At 24.8% G+C, this 19313-nt stretch overlaps 1 protein-coding gene and 1 non-coding gene across 2 annotated transcripts; one reads left to right on the top strand and one right to left on the bottom strand.

Annotated features, from left to right (window-relative positions):
* Positions 1 to 1811: 1811 nt before the first annotated feature.
* On the bottom strand, positions 1812 to 3819 carry LOC109791123 (NAC domain-containing protein 90). The gene is made up of 3 exons (XM_020350380.3): positions 3500 to 3819; positions 2901 to 3193; positions 1812 to 2460 (listed from the first exon to the last, which is right to left on the bottom strand). The coding sequence occupies exons 1-3, from the start codon at positions 3651 to 3653 to the stop codon at positions 2164 to 2166; spliced, it is 744 nt and encodes a 247-aa protein (XP_020205969.2). The 5' UTR covers positions 3654 to 3819; the 3' UTR covers positions 1812 to 2163.
* Positions 3820 to 18981: 15162 nt separating this feature from the next.
* On the top strand, positions 18982 to 19082 carry LOC114915289 (small nucleolar RNA Z266). Its single transcript, XR_003803258.1, has one exon. It is a non-coding gene; the product is annotated as a small nucleolar RNA Z266 (small nucleolar RNA).
* Positions 19083 to 19313: the final 231 nt, after the last annotated feature.

The raw sequence follows: 19313 nt of genomic DNA, 5'->3' as shown, positions 1-19313 counted from the left end.
TACTCATCTTACAAATATATAAGTAGAAGACGACCATTATAAGGGTTTTTACCAGCATTTAGAATAATTGCCGCTAAATGCTTTAGCGACACTGCATACAATGACTAATGTGAAAATGTCGGTAAAAGATTTTGTAGCAATTTTTATTGTCACTAAAAGTCTATTTAAAGAATAGCGTCGGCTTTTCCGACACTAAACTTAAATTAAGCTAGTAACGACAAAGCCGACGCTATAATAGCATCGGCTTTTTCGACACTAAACTCAATTTAAATTTAGTGTCAACAAAGCTGACACTATTCTTTAAATATAACGTCAGTTTCATCGACACTATACGTGCTTTCAGAGAGATAAAAATGATTTTTTGAATCTTATATACGCATAATGTATGATGGTGTAGTTGGTTATCAAGTTCCCTTAACACGTTAAGGTTCTAGGATCGAGTCTCGAAAATGCAAAAATTACAAACGAATAAATGATAAATTAGAAAAAGAAGATGAAGAAAAAAAATAAAATAAATTTTGTGTCGACATAGTGTCGGCTTAATCGACAATAAAAAATTAAAATAAATAAAATTGTTACCGACAGCTTAGCTGACACAAAAAAAATTATGTCGACTTATTTAGCGTTAGCCAAAAGACGACGAATGACCGACAATATTATGTCAGTTTTTATTATTTAGAGTCGGCTTTTGGCTAACTCTAAAACAAAACATTTTTTAGTGTATTTTTTAGTATATTTTAAAAAAAATGTTTAATTACATTTTGATATTGGAAAAAACTTAAGTCTCACATCGACTAGAAATAAGATAATTAAAAAATATACAAGTAGATGATAACTCTCACCTTGCAAGTTTATTTTGTAGGTTTGAGTTAGACCTATAACTTATTATTCTAAGTTAGTATCAGATTACTCATCATTATCAAACTCAATAATGTTAAACTTGAGGGGTGTATTGAGAAAAACCCAAATCCCACATCGACTATAGATAAAATAATTAATTAGAAGATAAGACAGTTAAAAAAATTAGAAAATTAAAAAATATATAAGTAGACGACAACTCTAGAGATAAGGTAATTAAAGAGTACTTGTACTTATCTTACAAGTCTCACATTCACTAGAAATATAAGGTAATTGAAGAGTATTATGAATTATTTGTTAAATTTTTAGTGGCAATAGCAAAAAATATTAAATATCAATAAAAAAAAATACTACAATAGTTATACACTTTTTTCAACTATTATAAGGGTCTTTATCAACATACAGAATAATTGTTAATAAATATTTTAGTAACACTGCATACAATGACTAATATAGAAATGCTCATAAAAGATTTTGTAGCAAATTTTATTGTAACTAAAAATTATATTAAATATCACTAAAAATTCATTTTATTGTAGTGTACACATGGGAATGTAATATTTTCATGAGAATAAAAAATACTCATAAATTTTTTTGCATACTCCTCTTCTTTTATAAACAAAAAATAATACAAAATTTTTATTCTCAAATATAAACAAATTTCATCGTAAAAACATATAAATAAATTTCATCTATTTTTACTTTATTTGATGGTACTTTTTTTAAAATATCATCCATTTAATACATGATTATTTAATTGTAAAACTTTTTTTTTGACATTTATAACAAAAATAATTTAAAAAAATCAGGAAATTAATAAAAATTAATTCAGTGCAAGTAACTTATGTGAAATTAGTCTTTTTTTTCTTCTTATAATAATGACCGAAAGAATAACTTCTTAGCAAACATGATAATAATGGTCTTACATTCTCAAAAATAAAAGGTGACATATATGAAACAAAATGTCCTCTTGCATTAATATACAAGGTTAAAAAGAGAAAAATACATGAAGTCAGGGTTCTTTACTCAATCTTAGATATCCACATATGAATGACGAATGTATTTCAAATAGTGGTGCGATTGATCATAAGACGAAGAGTTTGTAATATAGTTCATTAGATACATTAGTCACTACACAACATTATAAATTAGCTAGATTATTGACCACTTAATAGTAACAAGAAAGAAATTATAGTATAGTGGTTCTGCGAGATATGTAATAAACATAAACCTTCTGCTAATTCGACGACTGAAGCGGTCAAGTTGTTGTAGCAGCAAGGTATCATGATCATCTATTGGATCTGTTCATGGTTCTGATCCCAAGAACAAATCCACTTTCTCCCAATCCAGAAAAGGGTCGTTGTCAACATCCATTTGGGTAGATTCCTCACCGTTTGATGAAGTCTCAGGTGAACTTGTAGCACTTCTCTCCACCGTATGATGAGGGTTATCGTAAGATGTTGAACCCTTTTGTTGCTCTTCATCATTGTTTTGAGCACCGGAATAGCCTCCTACGTCCCTCCTTGGCGCTGGTCGTCGATCAAATGCCCGCAAGCACTTTGATGTTTTGTACACTCGACATAAACTAAATTCCTTCCTTAACTGCAATTAATTAATAATAATATATTATTTGAGAAGTGCAACTATGATCTATGATTCTATGTATGATATAATAATAAAAAAACTGCACTATCACGTGGCAAATAAAATTCCAACGTATCTACGAAATTTCATGTTATAGGGCTTCAAACCAAGTTCATCTAACTGCAATAATTATTAATTGCAAGTTAGTATTAATTATCTGCCCTGCTATGTATTATATATCGTGATTCATGAAGGAAGAAGAGTCAACCTAGATAGTAGAGACAGTAGACCTTCAAGATTCATCAACAACATAAACCAAAATATAATCTATAGCTAACCCTAATTTTTAGACTTATACATATTCTTTGTCGACAATACAAGTTTAAATCATATGTATACTATCTCAAACCTTGCCATGGGATAGACTCTAATTGTTAGACTTGAATATATTTACATACCGTGGGAACTGTCTTGTTTGAAGAGGAAGGTTCACCTTTGATGGCTGTATACTCATTCATCTTCCAATCGGTTTTGGTTCCGTTAGGAGCTCTTCCACTGTAGAAAACCATAGTCCTTTTAATGCCGATGATGCGATTATCCGAAGAAAAAACATGATTTGGAGACCCTGTAGCCTTCCAGTACCCACTATTTGTCAAACGCTTTGGTCTTCCTCCTCGAGCTTCACTCTCTTGCCGAGGAATGAAAAAAAACCATTGCTCCGTGTCTCTCAGACTAGCCTCTCCTGAAATTTCTGCCACACCAAAATTTAATTATTAATTAATGTTTTACGTATTCAGATTTGACCCGGAACGTATTTGCTAATTAATTCCAAGTATGCAACATCATAAAATATTGAGAGTTATGACATATCACATATGTACAATTAGTTAATATCAAACCTCGTGATGCATGCCAAAAAGAGTATTTTTATCCAATCTTGATCTTCGAATAATATGAAATTAAACACTTGAACCACATAGCTTTTAAGTCTAAATCCATTTGGATTGAAAGAAAAAAGTGACAGAAAGAGAGAGGTGAAGGAATATAAGATTTTTACGTGGGAGTTGAGAGGGGTTGTAGGCATATATATCAACGACTGGTATAACTCGATTCATGTCCTTTATCACTCCTTCGAGTTTATTGTGGAGATAGAACGAAATGAGTTCCTCTTCTGTGGGGTAGAAACGATAACCTGGTGGCATATTTTCCATGTTTGATCTCTCTCACTTATGTGCCGTACCAACAAGAAGAAAATTTTCTTCGTTGTTTTTGCTGAGTCCAATTCTCATGCACTTATTCGCGATGTGTATATATAGATCAACTGGTAGAAGCGGTTTCGGAGAATCAATGACTGGGAAAGTTAGGCAAAGGTGCAAAAAGACAAATGGGAATGCAATACGAGTGAAATGCAGAAAATAAATTGCATTAAGTATCATTTGGTTTGCCAGGAAATTTCCACTCCACGCGCTTACATTGTTATTTTCTAGGCCCGTACAGTGCCTTTTGAAAATTCAGATGCAACTTGGCATTTTCCTATTTATTTTTATATTTAACTTTTTTATTTATCACCAACAAGGGTGTAAATTAAATGACATAATCAAACAAAGTCTTAAAAAATATATTCGATTAAGATTTTAAAGAATTTTTTTAGTTGAAAAAAGTCTGTTAATTTTAAAATACTTTACAGAATTTTCATGACTTTTAAGATTTTGCAGAATTTTGTAAGTCTTTAAATCAAGATTATAATAGATTTGGCAAGTATTTTAAATCACGATTTTAATAGATTCTACAAGATCTTGTAGACTTTGCAGAATTTCGTATATTTTTTATATACGATAAAAGTTCAAAAAAAAAATTCATACATTTAAATTTAAAGAGTCAAAGACAAATTTTTTAAATTCTTAATTGCTTTCAATTATTCACTCACGGAGAAATATTTTTAGTATTAAATTATAAGATATCACAATATCTTATGTTAATTTCCTTTTAAAAATATAAAAAAATCCTAATTTCACAATATAAAAATTAAAAAAATTCATAGTAAAAAAAAAGAAATAAAATAATTGTTGAGTCATAAAAGGAGGAACGATAACAATAACAAACTCAAAGCAGGAAGAGAGATCATTGTTTTTGTGCTGAAAGGATTCTTCCCCCAACTAAGATTCATTCTCGTCTCATTCTACTCATAAAAATCCTAACTCAAATTCATCTTTTATATATATATATATATATATATATATTTGTTCTAATAAATCTAACTTGATTAGAAGGTCTTGAAGATCTATAATTGATTATAAAAATCATGATATAAATTTCAGCTTTTACCTTTCACTTTTCTTGATGAGTGTTATAAAAAAAATTACTACTTAAAAGTTGAAATTTCAAGCATTTTTTTTGCTATATATATGATGAATAAACTCAACTAAATAAATTAGTAAAATAAAAGCAAATCAATGAAAGAGAAAAATATAACAAGTTAATGACATTGTCCTTTAGGCACTAAAGTTTCATCAAATAGGAGAATGAAATAAGAACAGTAATACAATATTATATATGAGCAGTAATGCAATATTATTAGTAGAAAACAAATAGAGAAGATAAGAGCATAGAAAAAAAAAGATGAAAAACTCACTTAAAAATTCTTGAAACACTTGAAAAATCATTTCAAACAATCCTTCAAAATCTGATGGGTTTGGATGAGATTATTTTATGAATTTTGTATTTATTGATACTACTAAAAAGTCTTTCAATTGTACGAAGTTCATTGTTTCTGATGAAGATAAATGGTCTTGGATTGCTACACCATAAGGGGTGTATACAATTAGCTCGGCTTATAAGGTCTTGAGGAACGACATAAAATTTTTTATCTAATGTTATATTTGGTGGATATGGACTAACATTGTTCCAACAAAAGTTTCAGCTTTCGCTTGGAGGATTATTTTGAATAGAATCCCAACTAAGGATAATTTGTTTAGAAGAGGTGTTCTGCAAGCATCACGGTTGGAATGTGGTTTGTGTATGAATAAGGAAGAAACTACTTCTCACTTGTTTTTTGAGTGTGAGGTTTCTTTTCAGCTCTGGATGGCATGCTTCAATTGGTTAGGATTAAATTCTGTTATGCATAATTGTTGTGTGCAAATCTTGGAACAATTTTATGGGTTTCATTATTGTTCTGCGAAGTATCATAATTGTTGGATTCTTATCTGATTATCTGTTATTAAGATCATCTGGCTGGCTAGAAATGATCTCATGTTCAGCTCTAAAATAATTCATGTTTCTGAAATGCTAAATCTGGTGCAATTACGCTCATCAAAATGGTTAAGGGCCAGATTCCTTTCTTTAAATTATGATTTTTTTTCTTGGTCCAATTTTCCTGGGGTCTGTCTTTCTTAATATTGCATATTAGTTGTTAGCTCTCTGAGATATGAGAAGCTTGTAGGATATAGGTTTATTATGTCGCTCTTTTTGTGAGCTTTTGAGTTGACGTGGATTGGATTAACTTTCTTTATTTATTTTTGTAAAATACTTTGTGTATATAGGTTAGAGTACCCTTTGTACTCTTGTTAATTCTATTTTGCTTATAAAAAAAAACTAAAAAGTCCTTCAAAATCCGTCTAATACAACAATCCTTTAAAATTCTTATATTTTTGAATACCAATAAACTGTTTTAAAGTTGTAAAAAGTTCTAAATGAATACCAATGAATTTTAATGGACTCTTAAAAAATCTTGAAAATCCAGATTAAATACTATTGAATTATTTTTAAGTGACATAACTCTTGATTAAATATCAACAGACTTAAATTTTTTTTTTTTAAATCCTAAATCAATATACCCCTTAAATTCTCAATATTAATTACATTAAATACTTAAAGAAAAACTATTTCACTCATGAAAATTTTACTCGATGGAGAGAAAAAAAATCGGTGCATAATAATCCTACCTTATATATGTGGTCTTTTAAAAAAAATTGTATTGTACAGCACGGGTTAACTTTCTAGCTAGTGAAAAAGCGATCCAACTGTTGTATCTTGTGGGGGCTGATCTTGAGGATAGTCTGCACGTGCGGTTGCGCCATGCCTATCACTAAGAGGAGCTCAATTTTATTTAAAAAAAAAAAATTGACAATTTTTTATATTATTTTATATTACTTTTAAAAATAAACGTATCTGTTATATGAATATAAATTTGTGATATGATTTTAAATTCCTGTAATATTGATCATTTTTAATTAAATTATATATCTAATTTTTGTGCTATAAATATTTATATATAAGTATTCAAAATAACATGTTTTAATTTGAGTAATACTACACCCATTCTCCTTAAATAAGATATTAGGTAACTAATTAGATTTTACAATAAATATTAGTTATTAGTGAAGTTGATGAATATCATATCAATAACGTAATTATCAAGAATATATATATATATATATATATATATATATATATATATAAATAAATAAATAAGATCATATTTATTATTTTGCCTATGATTTATAAAATGTTAAAATCGGCCTTGCACCTCACCCTCACTCTATCACCAACAAAGCTTAATATTTCCTATCCCAAAGGGTGACTTCACTCACAACTCATTCTCTCTCCTATTTCTCTCTCTCACACACACAAACTTTCACTTCCCCTCCTCTCTCCTTCTCTCTTGTTCTCTTTATTTCTCTCTCTCTCTCTCTTTCTCTCTAACTTGTACTCATAGGTAATATTCGAATCCGTCCCGACTTTGACGGGAAATACCCGGTTTGATCAAGTACGAGTACAGGTACGGGTAAAACCCGATAAATTAAACCGGGTACGGGGCGGTACGGGTACGGGTATGTGTATATACATACCCGCCTGTACCCGTATCCGTACCCAATTTAATTATATTAAAAAAATTTAATGTGTAATTATTTATTATAATGTGAAACATTTATAATTGTGTAATTATTAAGAAATCTTTTGATTAAAATATGAAATAAAGAAATAATCTAATTATAATTATAATATAATAGAAAAATAATTTAAAAATATTATGTATTTTTTTGCAAAAAAGAAAATAATTTTTTACGAGTACGGGTACGGGGATGGGTTTGTATTGCGGGGACGGGACAGGTATCATAAAACCCGTACCCGACCCGTCCCGTTGTCATCTCTACTCGTATCTTATTATTTATTGATATGGTCAATTTTAATAATATTATTAAAGTATATTTTATTTATATAATTTAATAGTATTTGCTAACACTTATTTTTTTTTGAATGAAATAAAATAATCTATTTTTATTCTTCGTAATTATAAGGTAAAATTTTTCTTTTTTATTTCTTTTATTAAAATTTGTATTTAAATAATTTTTAACTATACATTTTAAAAAAAAAATACTTTAAGGTTTATCAAATTCAAATATTATTATATAAAAAAATTATATATGCAATTAATTTTTAATTATCTTCAAAAAATAATTAGATCATAAAAAAAATTTAATGTCATATTTGTAATAAAATTTGAGTAAATAAATATATCTAATGAAGTTATTTTAATAAAAAATATTTTTTAAAAAGTATTTATACACCCAAAAATATTCTACTACAATCAAATAATACAAAAATCTTTAATTTCCTAGAATAATGTGTGAATGTTCTTAACAACCTTTATGAGTAACTAAACAAGTTTTAACTATTCATAAGAATATGATTATCAAGAAATTTTAATTATTTATCATATTAAATGAGTTAATGGAGTTAACACAATATTTTTACTATAATAAAAAAAAAAAAATCTTTCAACTCAAGAAAGTAAAATCTTCCCACATGAGAACAATTTTACGCAAAATAAATAAATATTCTCAAAAAACATATTTCTTCAAAGTGTTATTTTTAAATAATAAATTAGATATAAAAAAAAACTTACTAACTAACATTTTCAACTCCAAATTAATTAAAAAAATTTAAAAACTTGCTGTATACGAAACAATTTCTTACTTGAGGAAGATCAAGATTTTTGACCCTACATTAGCTTCCTGGTCTTTGTTAAGAGAAATGATATTTATTTTGATAATTTATATGTCTGGAAAAAATTAATGCCTAACTATCAGTTGAAAATATTTTTAGTGTAAATTAAAAAGAAAAGATTAAGAAAAATCTCTAAAATTGTTATAGTGAAAAGAAAAACTCAAAAATCCTTTTATTAAAAGAATAGTTTTAAAATATACTTTCAATCAATACGAAAAGAACTTAGACGACTATATATAAGTAATTATTTTATTTTCCAAGAATAGAAGGAAGCGTGTCATGGAATTGAAATGGGGTTTTGGTCGCTATGGTGGACGGTAGCGTTTTGTCTAAGAAATTGATGTTGATTTGGGATGAAAGTTTTACTCTCTAATTCTGCATCATTCTTATCGTTGACAGCCTTGTTCATTTGGTCAACCATGCATGTTTCAGTGACTCATAAACTTTCCTATTAATTATACCTTAACGACAAAAATATAATATAGCTATGGTCAACAGGAACGTACAGGTATTATATTCACTTAATGTAAACAATTTTGAATATACATACGCATTGGAATTTCAAGAGAGAAATTCTAAGTATAATACTTTCGTCTATAATTGATTATGAGGGAAATTGGCCTCTAACTCTGTCGATAGTTAATTTACCAAACGAATATCTTATTTTAACGATAGAATATTCTCTTGTAATGTTAGTATATGACTTTTGAGTTGGGGAAATTAAGTTGTTTATAAGTTGGAGAGATTCTAAGATGAAGCATGAACGTAGGTGATGGCACGCGAGGGGAGGCACACTAGCCAGCAACATTGATATTTGATAATGATGTTGGCACTTGGCACTGCTTCCTAGTTCCTACCCAAGTGAAGTCACCACTCACCACAGATTGATTTTCGCTATAGCTTTGTTGCCACTGCTTCCTACTCCAGTGTGTCTTTTGGAGTGGATTCCGCAAACTCGTGAAATCTGCTGAACCCTTCTAGTTCTAGATAATATTTTTAAATTTTATTTCATTATCAAATCGGTTAAATTAGTGGATTTGTTAGTTAAAGGTCAAAGTAGAGGTCATTAATTAAATTATATGATTTTATTTTTATTATTTTTTTTTTTAAAATATTTATGTTATATATATTTTATATTTATAAATTTTAATAAAATTCATATCATATCTTAAAGAAACACAAAAGAAAAATTGTAATTAATATAATATTAAAAAAGCAACTAAATTATAGACTATTGAAACACATAAATTAATATAATTTTAAATTTTAATTTAATATTATTATTTTTAAAATATTTATTTTAATTTTTTAATTTTCAAAAAAATATTCAATATTATCTTTCTTACCTAATTGAAACTAATAATGTTAATAAAATTAAGTAAAAGAATAACATTTAACATTTTTTTAAAATTAGATAATTAAATTAAATATTTTTTAAATAGTAAAATTAAATTGAACATATTAAATAATTTAATTTGATCATTTGACTTTTAAATAATATTTAATATTATCTTTTTATGAAATTTAATTAATGTCAATTTAGATAAAAAAAATAATATTAAATATTTAAACAAATAGATGATCAAATTAAATCATTTAAAAATATTATGTGTAAATTAAATCCTAAAAATGAATAAAGACCAAGAGAATAATTTAACCTAAAAAATATTATAGAAATTATTCAAGTGACATAAAAAAATAATTTGAACTACATGAATTAATATGGTTTTAAGAATAGAATTATATATTAAAGATTAACTATAAATATAATATAATTTATATATTTAAGACGACTTAAAAGTTGTCTCAGTGGTCATCTAAGTCTTATGTATTCTAGAGGGTGCGGATAAAATCTTCTTGTGGCCAAAAATCTCCCATTTTATTGTTATGGAATAAGATAGATTGAATCCCAAAAATCTCGCTCCCATTTTATTGTTCTAGAGTAATTTATTTATTTATTTTTATAAAATTTAAATATTTTAAAATAAATATAAATCATTTGATACATAATTACAAATTTAATGTTATTAACCTATAAAGCAAATAATATAAATTAAATTTTAAAATAAATTTATTAATTTGTTAGATTATTGTCAATTCAAAAAAATCAACAATAATTAATACAAAATAAAATTTAAAATAACTATGTTATATTGTTACAATTTTATCATCCTAAAACACAAAATTTATTACTAAATAATAGTGATAGTGAGTATTGTTTTAAACAAATGATCATTTAAATATTATTATTATTATTATTATTATTATTATTATTATATATGATCAGGTTGGGTCAGATTGAAAACACAAAATCTGTTACTCAACTCCTAATGAATCAAATTTTGATCGGATTGAGTTGAGTTTGACTCAAACACTAAAAAAAATCCAATCTAAATTTATTAAATTGATTTGAATCAATTCGTGTTTGTAGATTACTCATACCCGCTTCGCAATAAAATCTTATTATTTTGACCTATTTTTTACTGCCTCACCGTGACACACTTAACAGCATCCATGCTTCATAGTATAAGCGTTCTGCTCGTAGATTTTAAGACTCTACACTAACTATAGTGTATACTAACATTTGAAAATTTGATAATATACTAATAGAATTGTTTGCCAATATAATTATACTCTCCCGATGGATCATTTGAAGTCAATCAATTATATAGTTTTTTCACGCTTCACAATTCAGGTTAATGAGTTTGTGGAAGTGTAAATAACTTGGTTCAATATTAATTATTTTTGGATTCAAATCAATTCCTCTAAAAAAAAATTCAAATCAATTAATTTAGTCGTGATAGGTTGAATCTTGTAAATAACTTGGTTTAGTATTAATTGTTTTAGGATTTAAATTAATTAAATTTAATCGTATTAGGTTGAATTAATTTTGTGAATTCTTTTATTCAATTCAACTAAACTAAACTATAGTCAAGTTGAGTCAAGTTGGATATCAAGTTGAGTAATTAAAAAATAAATATATTTTAAAAAATTGAAACAAATGAACAAAAAAGAAAGAAAAGATATTTATTTTAAATTTTAATATATGATTTAAAGTATACAAAATATTACAATAATCATATATGGGAAATCACGAATATCTTAAATAAATAAATATTACGTTGCTAGCATAATAAATGTTGTATGACATTACAAGTGCAATTAAATTATTTTTCTAAATCTATGTCATCTTTAATTTAGTTAACCAACTCAATCCTACAATACTTGGTAAAATAAATAAAATTAAATATATGTATTAGTCGTTGTGTTGTATGTAATATTTTTAATTTATTTAATAAATTATTATAGGTCATGTTAGTTCAGATTTATTATTAACAAATTCCTTGAACTATTGCCTAATTTAATTTATTAAAATAGTGATTATTTTTAATTTTGAGACATAATTTTAAATTATTTTTTATTAATTCAACACTTAAATATTGTCTCATTTGATTCACTTAAGCAAAAACTATTAATAATGGTTAATGTTTGAATAAAAAAATCATCAAGTAAAAATGATGGGCAACCAAAAAATAAAAAATATAATTTCAAAAAAAAAAAATTAGTAGCTCATGAAATATATTTTCAAATAATTTTCACTATATTTATAATCTTTTAAGTTAAAGTATTAATTGAATTACATAATTTTAAAGTAAATTAATTTAACGAGATAAGTTTCACTTTTTAAATCAATAAAAAAAATAATTTTAAATTATATTATAAAATTAAAAACAACCACTATCTTAAAATGGCAAAATTAATCTAAATTTAATTTCTACAATCTTTATAAATAATTAAAATTAATATTAAAAGTAAGATAAGAGATTACAAAATATAATTTTATTTATATAATCTTTATAACATTAGTTTTTTTTTAATTTAAAACTAGTATTCTAGTCTATGCAATGTACAAGTAAATGTTCATTATATTTATCTAAAATTTATAATAAATTATATATATAAATAAATATTATATTTGAATATATAAATTATATTTAAAATTATATAAATAAATATTTTAAATGCATAAATTATATTTTAAATTTTCATAAGTAATTTATATTATAATATAATATTATTTTTATTTATTAATAAAACTTTTAAAATATTAAAATTTAATTTATAAATAATTATAATAAATAAAAATTGAATTAGATAAAATGTTAAAATAATTCTCAAAACTCTCATTAAAAAAAATTATACAAACACTTAAAAAAAATAGATATTTATGATTAATATATAAAAATGGATATGTTTGCAGTTGTCAATTTCAGTTTTGAATCTGTTATGTGCCGATTTGTCAGATTTTGGATTGGGTCAATTGATTTAATGTCGTTTTTTTCTTTTCAAAATCAACATTTAAAGTTAAATGAATATGTTTGGTGACCTATTCATAGTTTAAACTTTAAATCAGCCAGTTTTTTTTATATATATATAAAAAGAAAAAAGTATAGTTTATATGTTTAATATATATATATATATATATATATATATATATATATATATAACTATATAGTCTAATATTTTTTTGAAATTTTAATTAAATTTACAAATTTTAAAAGTTTATAATTAAGTTCTTTAACTTTTATATTTCTTTAATCAAAACTTTGAAGTTAATTGGTAGTAGTTTCAAATTGAAACTAAGATTTCAATTACAATATTTTTTAATCTAAAGACCTAATTAATTTTTTTAAAAAATTGAAGACCAAATAATATATACTAAATCTATTCTTTATATATATATATATATATATATATATATATATATAAAGAATTGAAAAGTGATGGGTGCAAATTTTATGATGAAATGGGAAGGGGAATAAATAAAAAAAAGAAAAAAGAAGTCAAGAGAGTCAAGATTCTTGACCTTCTTTCAAGTTTGAGGTTGGAAAGCGCGAGTCATCCACCACTTGCGCTTGCGTCCATCGTGGAGGACCACTCTTTCATACCATTCCATGTGCGCATGTGCACACGTCAATTCATAAATTTATTATTTCTTTTACACTAAATCAAATTATCCTGTCACCTTATTTGTATCAGCAAATTTTACTTATATGCTCCATATGTTTTATTAAAAATATTATTTATTGGTTAACAGGAATTATATCTCACAAGTATATATTAATCATTGACTTTCAGTTTTTAAACACTGTCTAAACTATGTTTATAAACTTTAAAAAAAATATATTACATATTATTAGAGTTGACTTAGCTGTAAATTACGATTCGGCAGTGGATACTCAAGAGACGAAAAAAAAAATTGTAAATTACGATAATATATAAAATCTTATATTTAAATCATGTCATTGTTATTTTAATTCTCATAAATAATTTTTTTTCCGATTTGTATGATTCTGCAATACATGACATATTTTTATTTTCTTATGAATTTCAAGTTGAAAATGTTAATTTCTCATATTAAATTTATCATATAAAAAATAATGTTTTTAAGAAACATATTTTCCGGGGAATGCTTTTTATATATGTTTTCACAAATTGTTTCCAAGTAGGTGGTAATTTAATATTTCTAAATTAAAAGAAATATTTTATTGTCATAAAAATATTATATTAACTTAATTTGTCAACTAATGTAATAAAAAAATATCCTTAAATAATATTTATAAATACTTTAAAATATTTATGAATAATCAAACAAATTTAATCATTTATGTTAATTATGATTCTTGATATCTATAATTTCGAAGAATCATGATTTTCGGCACATGTAAAAAAATTTCTTCAATCAAATATTCTCTTATAATAATCTCTTTAAGTCAATAAGTCGTTAGTTCAATTACTACTTGACTTAATTTCATAAGATAATTTTTTAAATTTAAATCTTGTGTATAAAAAAAACATGATTGAGAGAGAAAAGTTCATTAAAAATGATTAGTCATTTTTCTTGACAACAATTAGTTATCGATGAAGTCAGTAGATATTCCATACCAAAACATGGTTATCCAAAAATAGTGATCTCTTTAATTATTTAAAGAAAAAAAAATAAGTCATTGGTTCAAGTAGTGTTACACTTAATTTTCTTAAATAAAGTCTTAAATTCAAATCTTTTGTAAAAAAGAAAATTGTTAGAAACGGTGACCCTATTAAAAATAATCAAATAAATTCTCTTATAGATATTTTATAGTAATAATATAATTAAAAATGTAATTTATTTAAAAAATAAAAGAATGTAATTACCTCTCAAATAAAGATGGTAAGTTTTGTGATGAAATATTATCTAAAATAGATAAAAGAATGTGATTAATTTAAAATATTGTTTATTTTTAAAAAAGATTATCCCATAAATACTATTAAGCATCTTATTGTAAGTTTAGTGAATTTTATTAAAATAAAATTAAAAATAATAATTATTCTTAATTACGCATAAAAAAAAATTAAGGTAGTAGAAAATGTCTCCTTCCTATGTTCTAACACAATTTCATTTTTTAGTTGATAGACTTATTTCAAAAGTGAATTTTGATAAGTTAATCTAATAAATAGTTATTAATGTATTAAGTTATTATAAATTTTATTTTATTTTTATAAATAAATATTATAAAATTTTATTTAATCCCTAATTTTTATTTTATTAATAAATATACATCACAAACTTTAATTATATTATAATAGAACATTAAACTTTACTATATTATTTTTTTTTTGCGAATAAAACCTTCATTTCAATTTAATCTTAGTTATCTGTTAAATTTGTCCGTTATTATTATGTATATAATCATCTCTTACATTATATTAGGATTAAATTATAAAGAACGAATAAATAATAATTATTTGTTTTTATTTATTTATTTATAAATCGTACTTATTTATTAGTTTTATTTTTGTATCACTTTTTATATGTATAAATTGTAAAATTAATAATTAAAAAATAAAGTAAATATTTTTTTTAATTGTTTTTTTGTTTTCACTTCTTTGTCTTTTTTTCAAATTCATATTTTTATTATATTTTTAAAAATAATTATAAAAAAAAAATCAATAAATGATTAGATAAATAACTAAACTCTAAATTGATAAAACAAAATATTCATTAACACCATATGTAAGTAAAAATACTTATAACAAATGTTATATATTAAATAATTTTTTATATAATACAAATTTAATTGATTTAATCATTGAATTATATAATATTATACTCAAAATTGTGTATATTGAATTTTGCATTATTTGAATTGTTTTAGATATGTTATAATAGATATTTACATATGTTTTAAATATCATCTCATACATTAAAATAAAACAATGCAATAGAGTACTAAATAATTTTGGAATTATGTAAATTTTGATATATATGATATGAAGTATAATATCACACAATTCAACTTTTGATCAATTAAATTTTCATTATAAAAAAATATTAAAACTATAAGATTTAGTGTAAGTTTTTAGACTTACATTTAATATCAATAAATTATGATTCAAAAAGAAAATGCATTTGTAAAAATGACAAACATTAAATATCACTTAAAATGAAATTAAAGTTGAAGGTGTTATTTTTTGTACAAGAATATGGTTCATGTAGTATTATAAAACTAACAACCAATAACTAATCTACATTTGTAAGACTTAGCTTTTGTTGGTCAAATATTATTTTAACACAGATAAGAATCGAACATGAGAACACCAAATTAACTCCTTATATCTTAGTGTAAACCTTACAGCCATTAGGTAAAGAGACTTAGTTATAAGTTGTTTATTTATAAAAATATAAAAGTTTAAGAGGTAATTAGAATAAATTTAAAGTTTATGATATCTATTTACAAATAAGGTAACGTTTAAGAATTTATTAGGATAAAATTAAAATTCATGATGTTATAAAAGGAGTAAAGTTTAGAATGAATTAATACTCTTTTTCCATTAAAGAATAACATTCAAAGGAATATTATTTTATGAGAATGTTTTTTTACCTGTTTCCCATCAAACTTTCCTTACGGGATAAATTAGAATCTAACATTTTAGAGTTGAATGAATTTTTTTATTCAAGTAAAAAATTTCATATTACTTTTGTTTGTCTATTTAATATAATAAAATTTTATCAAATATAATATATTATTTATATTTATTTATTTAATGTAATAAAAATGTTTGATTCTCAAATATCATTTATAAAAACTTTTATAATTAATGAAATAAATTCCATCATTTTTAATAATCGTAATTTTTAAGATTTATAATTTATAAGAATCATAATTTGCTTGTATGAAAACAAGATGTGGCAGAAGAATTTTGTCTCCTTGAATATATTCTTCAGCTTAATTCGGATTATCACTAAAATCTAAATAAAATATACATTTTCATCCTGCATAAAAATAGTTGAAAGCAGTGGAGGCATATAGGCTACTCTAACGGATAAACTGTATCATATCAAGCTCTTCAAGCATTAAGCAAGACCATGCGCAATGGCTTGTAGAAAAAGTTTTGAAGTTAGTTAATATGCATAAGACATATTTAGAGAAACATTACACGGTGAATTATGGTTAGAGATTTTTTTTAACCCTCAAAAGAAAGCATGGAGAAATATGAACAAGTAAAATTTTTCATACCTTTCACACACTCTTGATGTTATCTCAAACCGCTTTATGCATTTTCTTCGGAACGAGCATGAACTTGACGCGAAGGTAGTCGTCTGTCCCTCTCAAATGCTTTGACAATTTGTTATTTTGTTCACAAAGTTATACCATTTAGTGGTTCAAAATATGAACCATATTCGCGTCTTTGAATTTTGAAGAAAGCAACCTCACCTTTACTTTTTAGACTCAATTAAGTGAATTAACCACGTTCTAGATTTTACTTTTGTTAGCCAATGGATTTTACTAATAGAAAAAAGGGGATGGGTTTTAGTTATTGAATGAAAAAATAATAGATAAAATTAATAAAAAAAGTTGATTATCGCTCACCTTTGCATGCATTTCACCATAATCTCATTGATTAATGACACTCACAATTGCCTAAATACTAGCTTCTAGGGTTTTTATATGCATATCTTTTTTTTTTCCTTCTCCTTTGATATTTTTTCTAAAGTGTGCATTTGACATGGGGAAAACTTTTTTTCTTTGTATTTGATTTCTAGATATAGCGTGCGTCACTTGGATTAACCCAGAGTTGAATATTGGGCCAAACCTTTTTCTTCAATCATTAGGCCCAATTTGAAGGGTATATTAACACTCAGACTACAAAAATGCCCACACAGTAAGCAAACAAAATATGGATCCACTTGAAACCACATTAAAAAAAAATCGCGATATAAAGAGTTTAATTTCGATAGTGCAAAGAAAATACATTTTACTCAATTAGAAACTATTGTTTGCATAATTTTTAAAATAGTCATTGTAAAAATAAATAAACTGATCAAAAATAACGATTTGTAACAAGACGATAATGTAAATTTTTTTTGCGCCGTTAGCACATGTACCATTTATTAAATGTATAAATAAATAAATATTTTTTAACTATTAGAATGACGATAATTATTATTTTATCTATTAACTAACATTATAAATTACTAGTAGCATCGAGGTACTTCGTGCCTCTATTAAAAATAAAATAAATAATAAATAATAAAAATATATTGATCTAATTGATATTATAATTAATCTATTAATTTCAAGTTCTTAAATTTGATTCAAAAATATTTTTTCTATTTTTTTTAAAATAAAAGGATATCATAATAATAAAAAATAAAGACTAAGGTAGTTACTGAAAGGGGTATTCCTTTATATATTAATATAGATATCACTGTTATGTTTTAATTGTAAATGAAAAACCTCCTTGCTAAATTACATAGAGTCCAACTTCAAAATTATTGTACATTTTTATTAAATCTCATCATCTCCCTTTTATTTTTTTTAAATAAAATAATTACACACGAAATTATATATATGTGTATATATTTAGTTTAAAATGCATTGTCAAACATATTTTTCATATAAAAAGTATTTTTAAAATAGAAAAGCAAAACTAAAAGAAAGCGTATAAATAAGCGGAATTGGAAGCCTAAATTAGTTGCGGCCCATATAGGAAATAAGGGCCGTGATTGAGAAAGCCCATGAAGGGTAATCTGGTCTTTGAGGACATCAATGAGACTATATATATTCCCCTTATCTCGTTGTTCAGACAACAATTAGGGTTTTTCCTTTATATCTTGTGCTGTCCTTCAGACAAGGCGTGTTTGTTGTATTGATTAATATTTTGAAATTGAGGCGCTGCCCTTAAGATCGCCTTCCCTATTTCACGATGGAAGCGTTTTGAGTCATAGCAGCGCCATAGCAACATAACTTGAGGTTTCTCTTTAGGGTTTTCCTTCTGGATCCTCTTCTCTCCCTCCTTATTCTTCTATTCACGAGTCATTGATACCTATGCCGCTGGTGTTTTGACCTCTACTATTGTTGGGACTTGAGATCCTTTGGCTAGGTCATTATCAATGCCTCTATGAGGTGGGAAACATTCTACAAAACGAATTTTTAAGTTTAGCTGATTTTATTATTTCGTGCCTTTTGTTTTGTCGTGTTTAAAGAAAAAAGGAGGCAAGAATGATGATTCAATTAGATGTATGAAAGGGAAATTCCTTTCTGAATTCAAAATTTTGAGGCAAATCCATTCGCATATCTGACTTGCTCATACTCTCTTAAGAAGTGTCATTTTTCTGTTTCCTAAATAAAATTATTGCTACATCTTTATTTAGAACTTGGAAGTTTGATTTTGAAATGAGAAAATCAGAATTTGCTGTATCTAGGATGTATATTTTCAAGTTTGATAATGCTAGTGCTCGACTTTTTTTTTTTTTTTAATGTTCAATATGATTTTTTTTAATATTTATGATTAATTGGTATAAATTTATTTATTTGCTTAAA

Source organism: Cajanus cajan, chromosome 6, assembly GCF_000230855.2.
Source record: "Cajanus cajan strain Asha chromosome 6, NIPB_CcT2T_4, whole genome shotgun sequence".
Lineage (NCBI taxonomy): Eukaryota > Viridiplantae > Streptophyta > Magnoliopsida > Fabales > Fabaceae > Cajanus > Cajanus cajan.
This window is presented reverse-complemented; position numbering and strand designations above follow the sequence as displayed.

Excerpts from the sequence above, each read along its gene's own strand:
- LOC109791123 (XM_020350380.3), bottom strand. The coding sequence starts at position 3,653 with ATGGAAAATATGCCACCAGGTTATCGTTTCTACCCCACAGAAGAGGAA. Across the intron at positions 3,194-3,499 it reads CAACCCCTCTCAACTCCCAC|AAATTTCAGGAGAGGCTAGT; the intron begins GTAAAAATCTTA and ends TTGGTGTGGCAG. Across the intron at positions 2,461-2,900 it reads CAAACAAGACAGTTCCCACG|TTAAGGAAGGAATTTAGTTT; the intron begins GTATGTAAATAT and ends AATTAATTGCAG.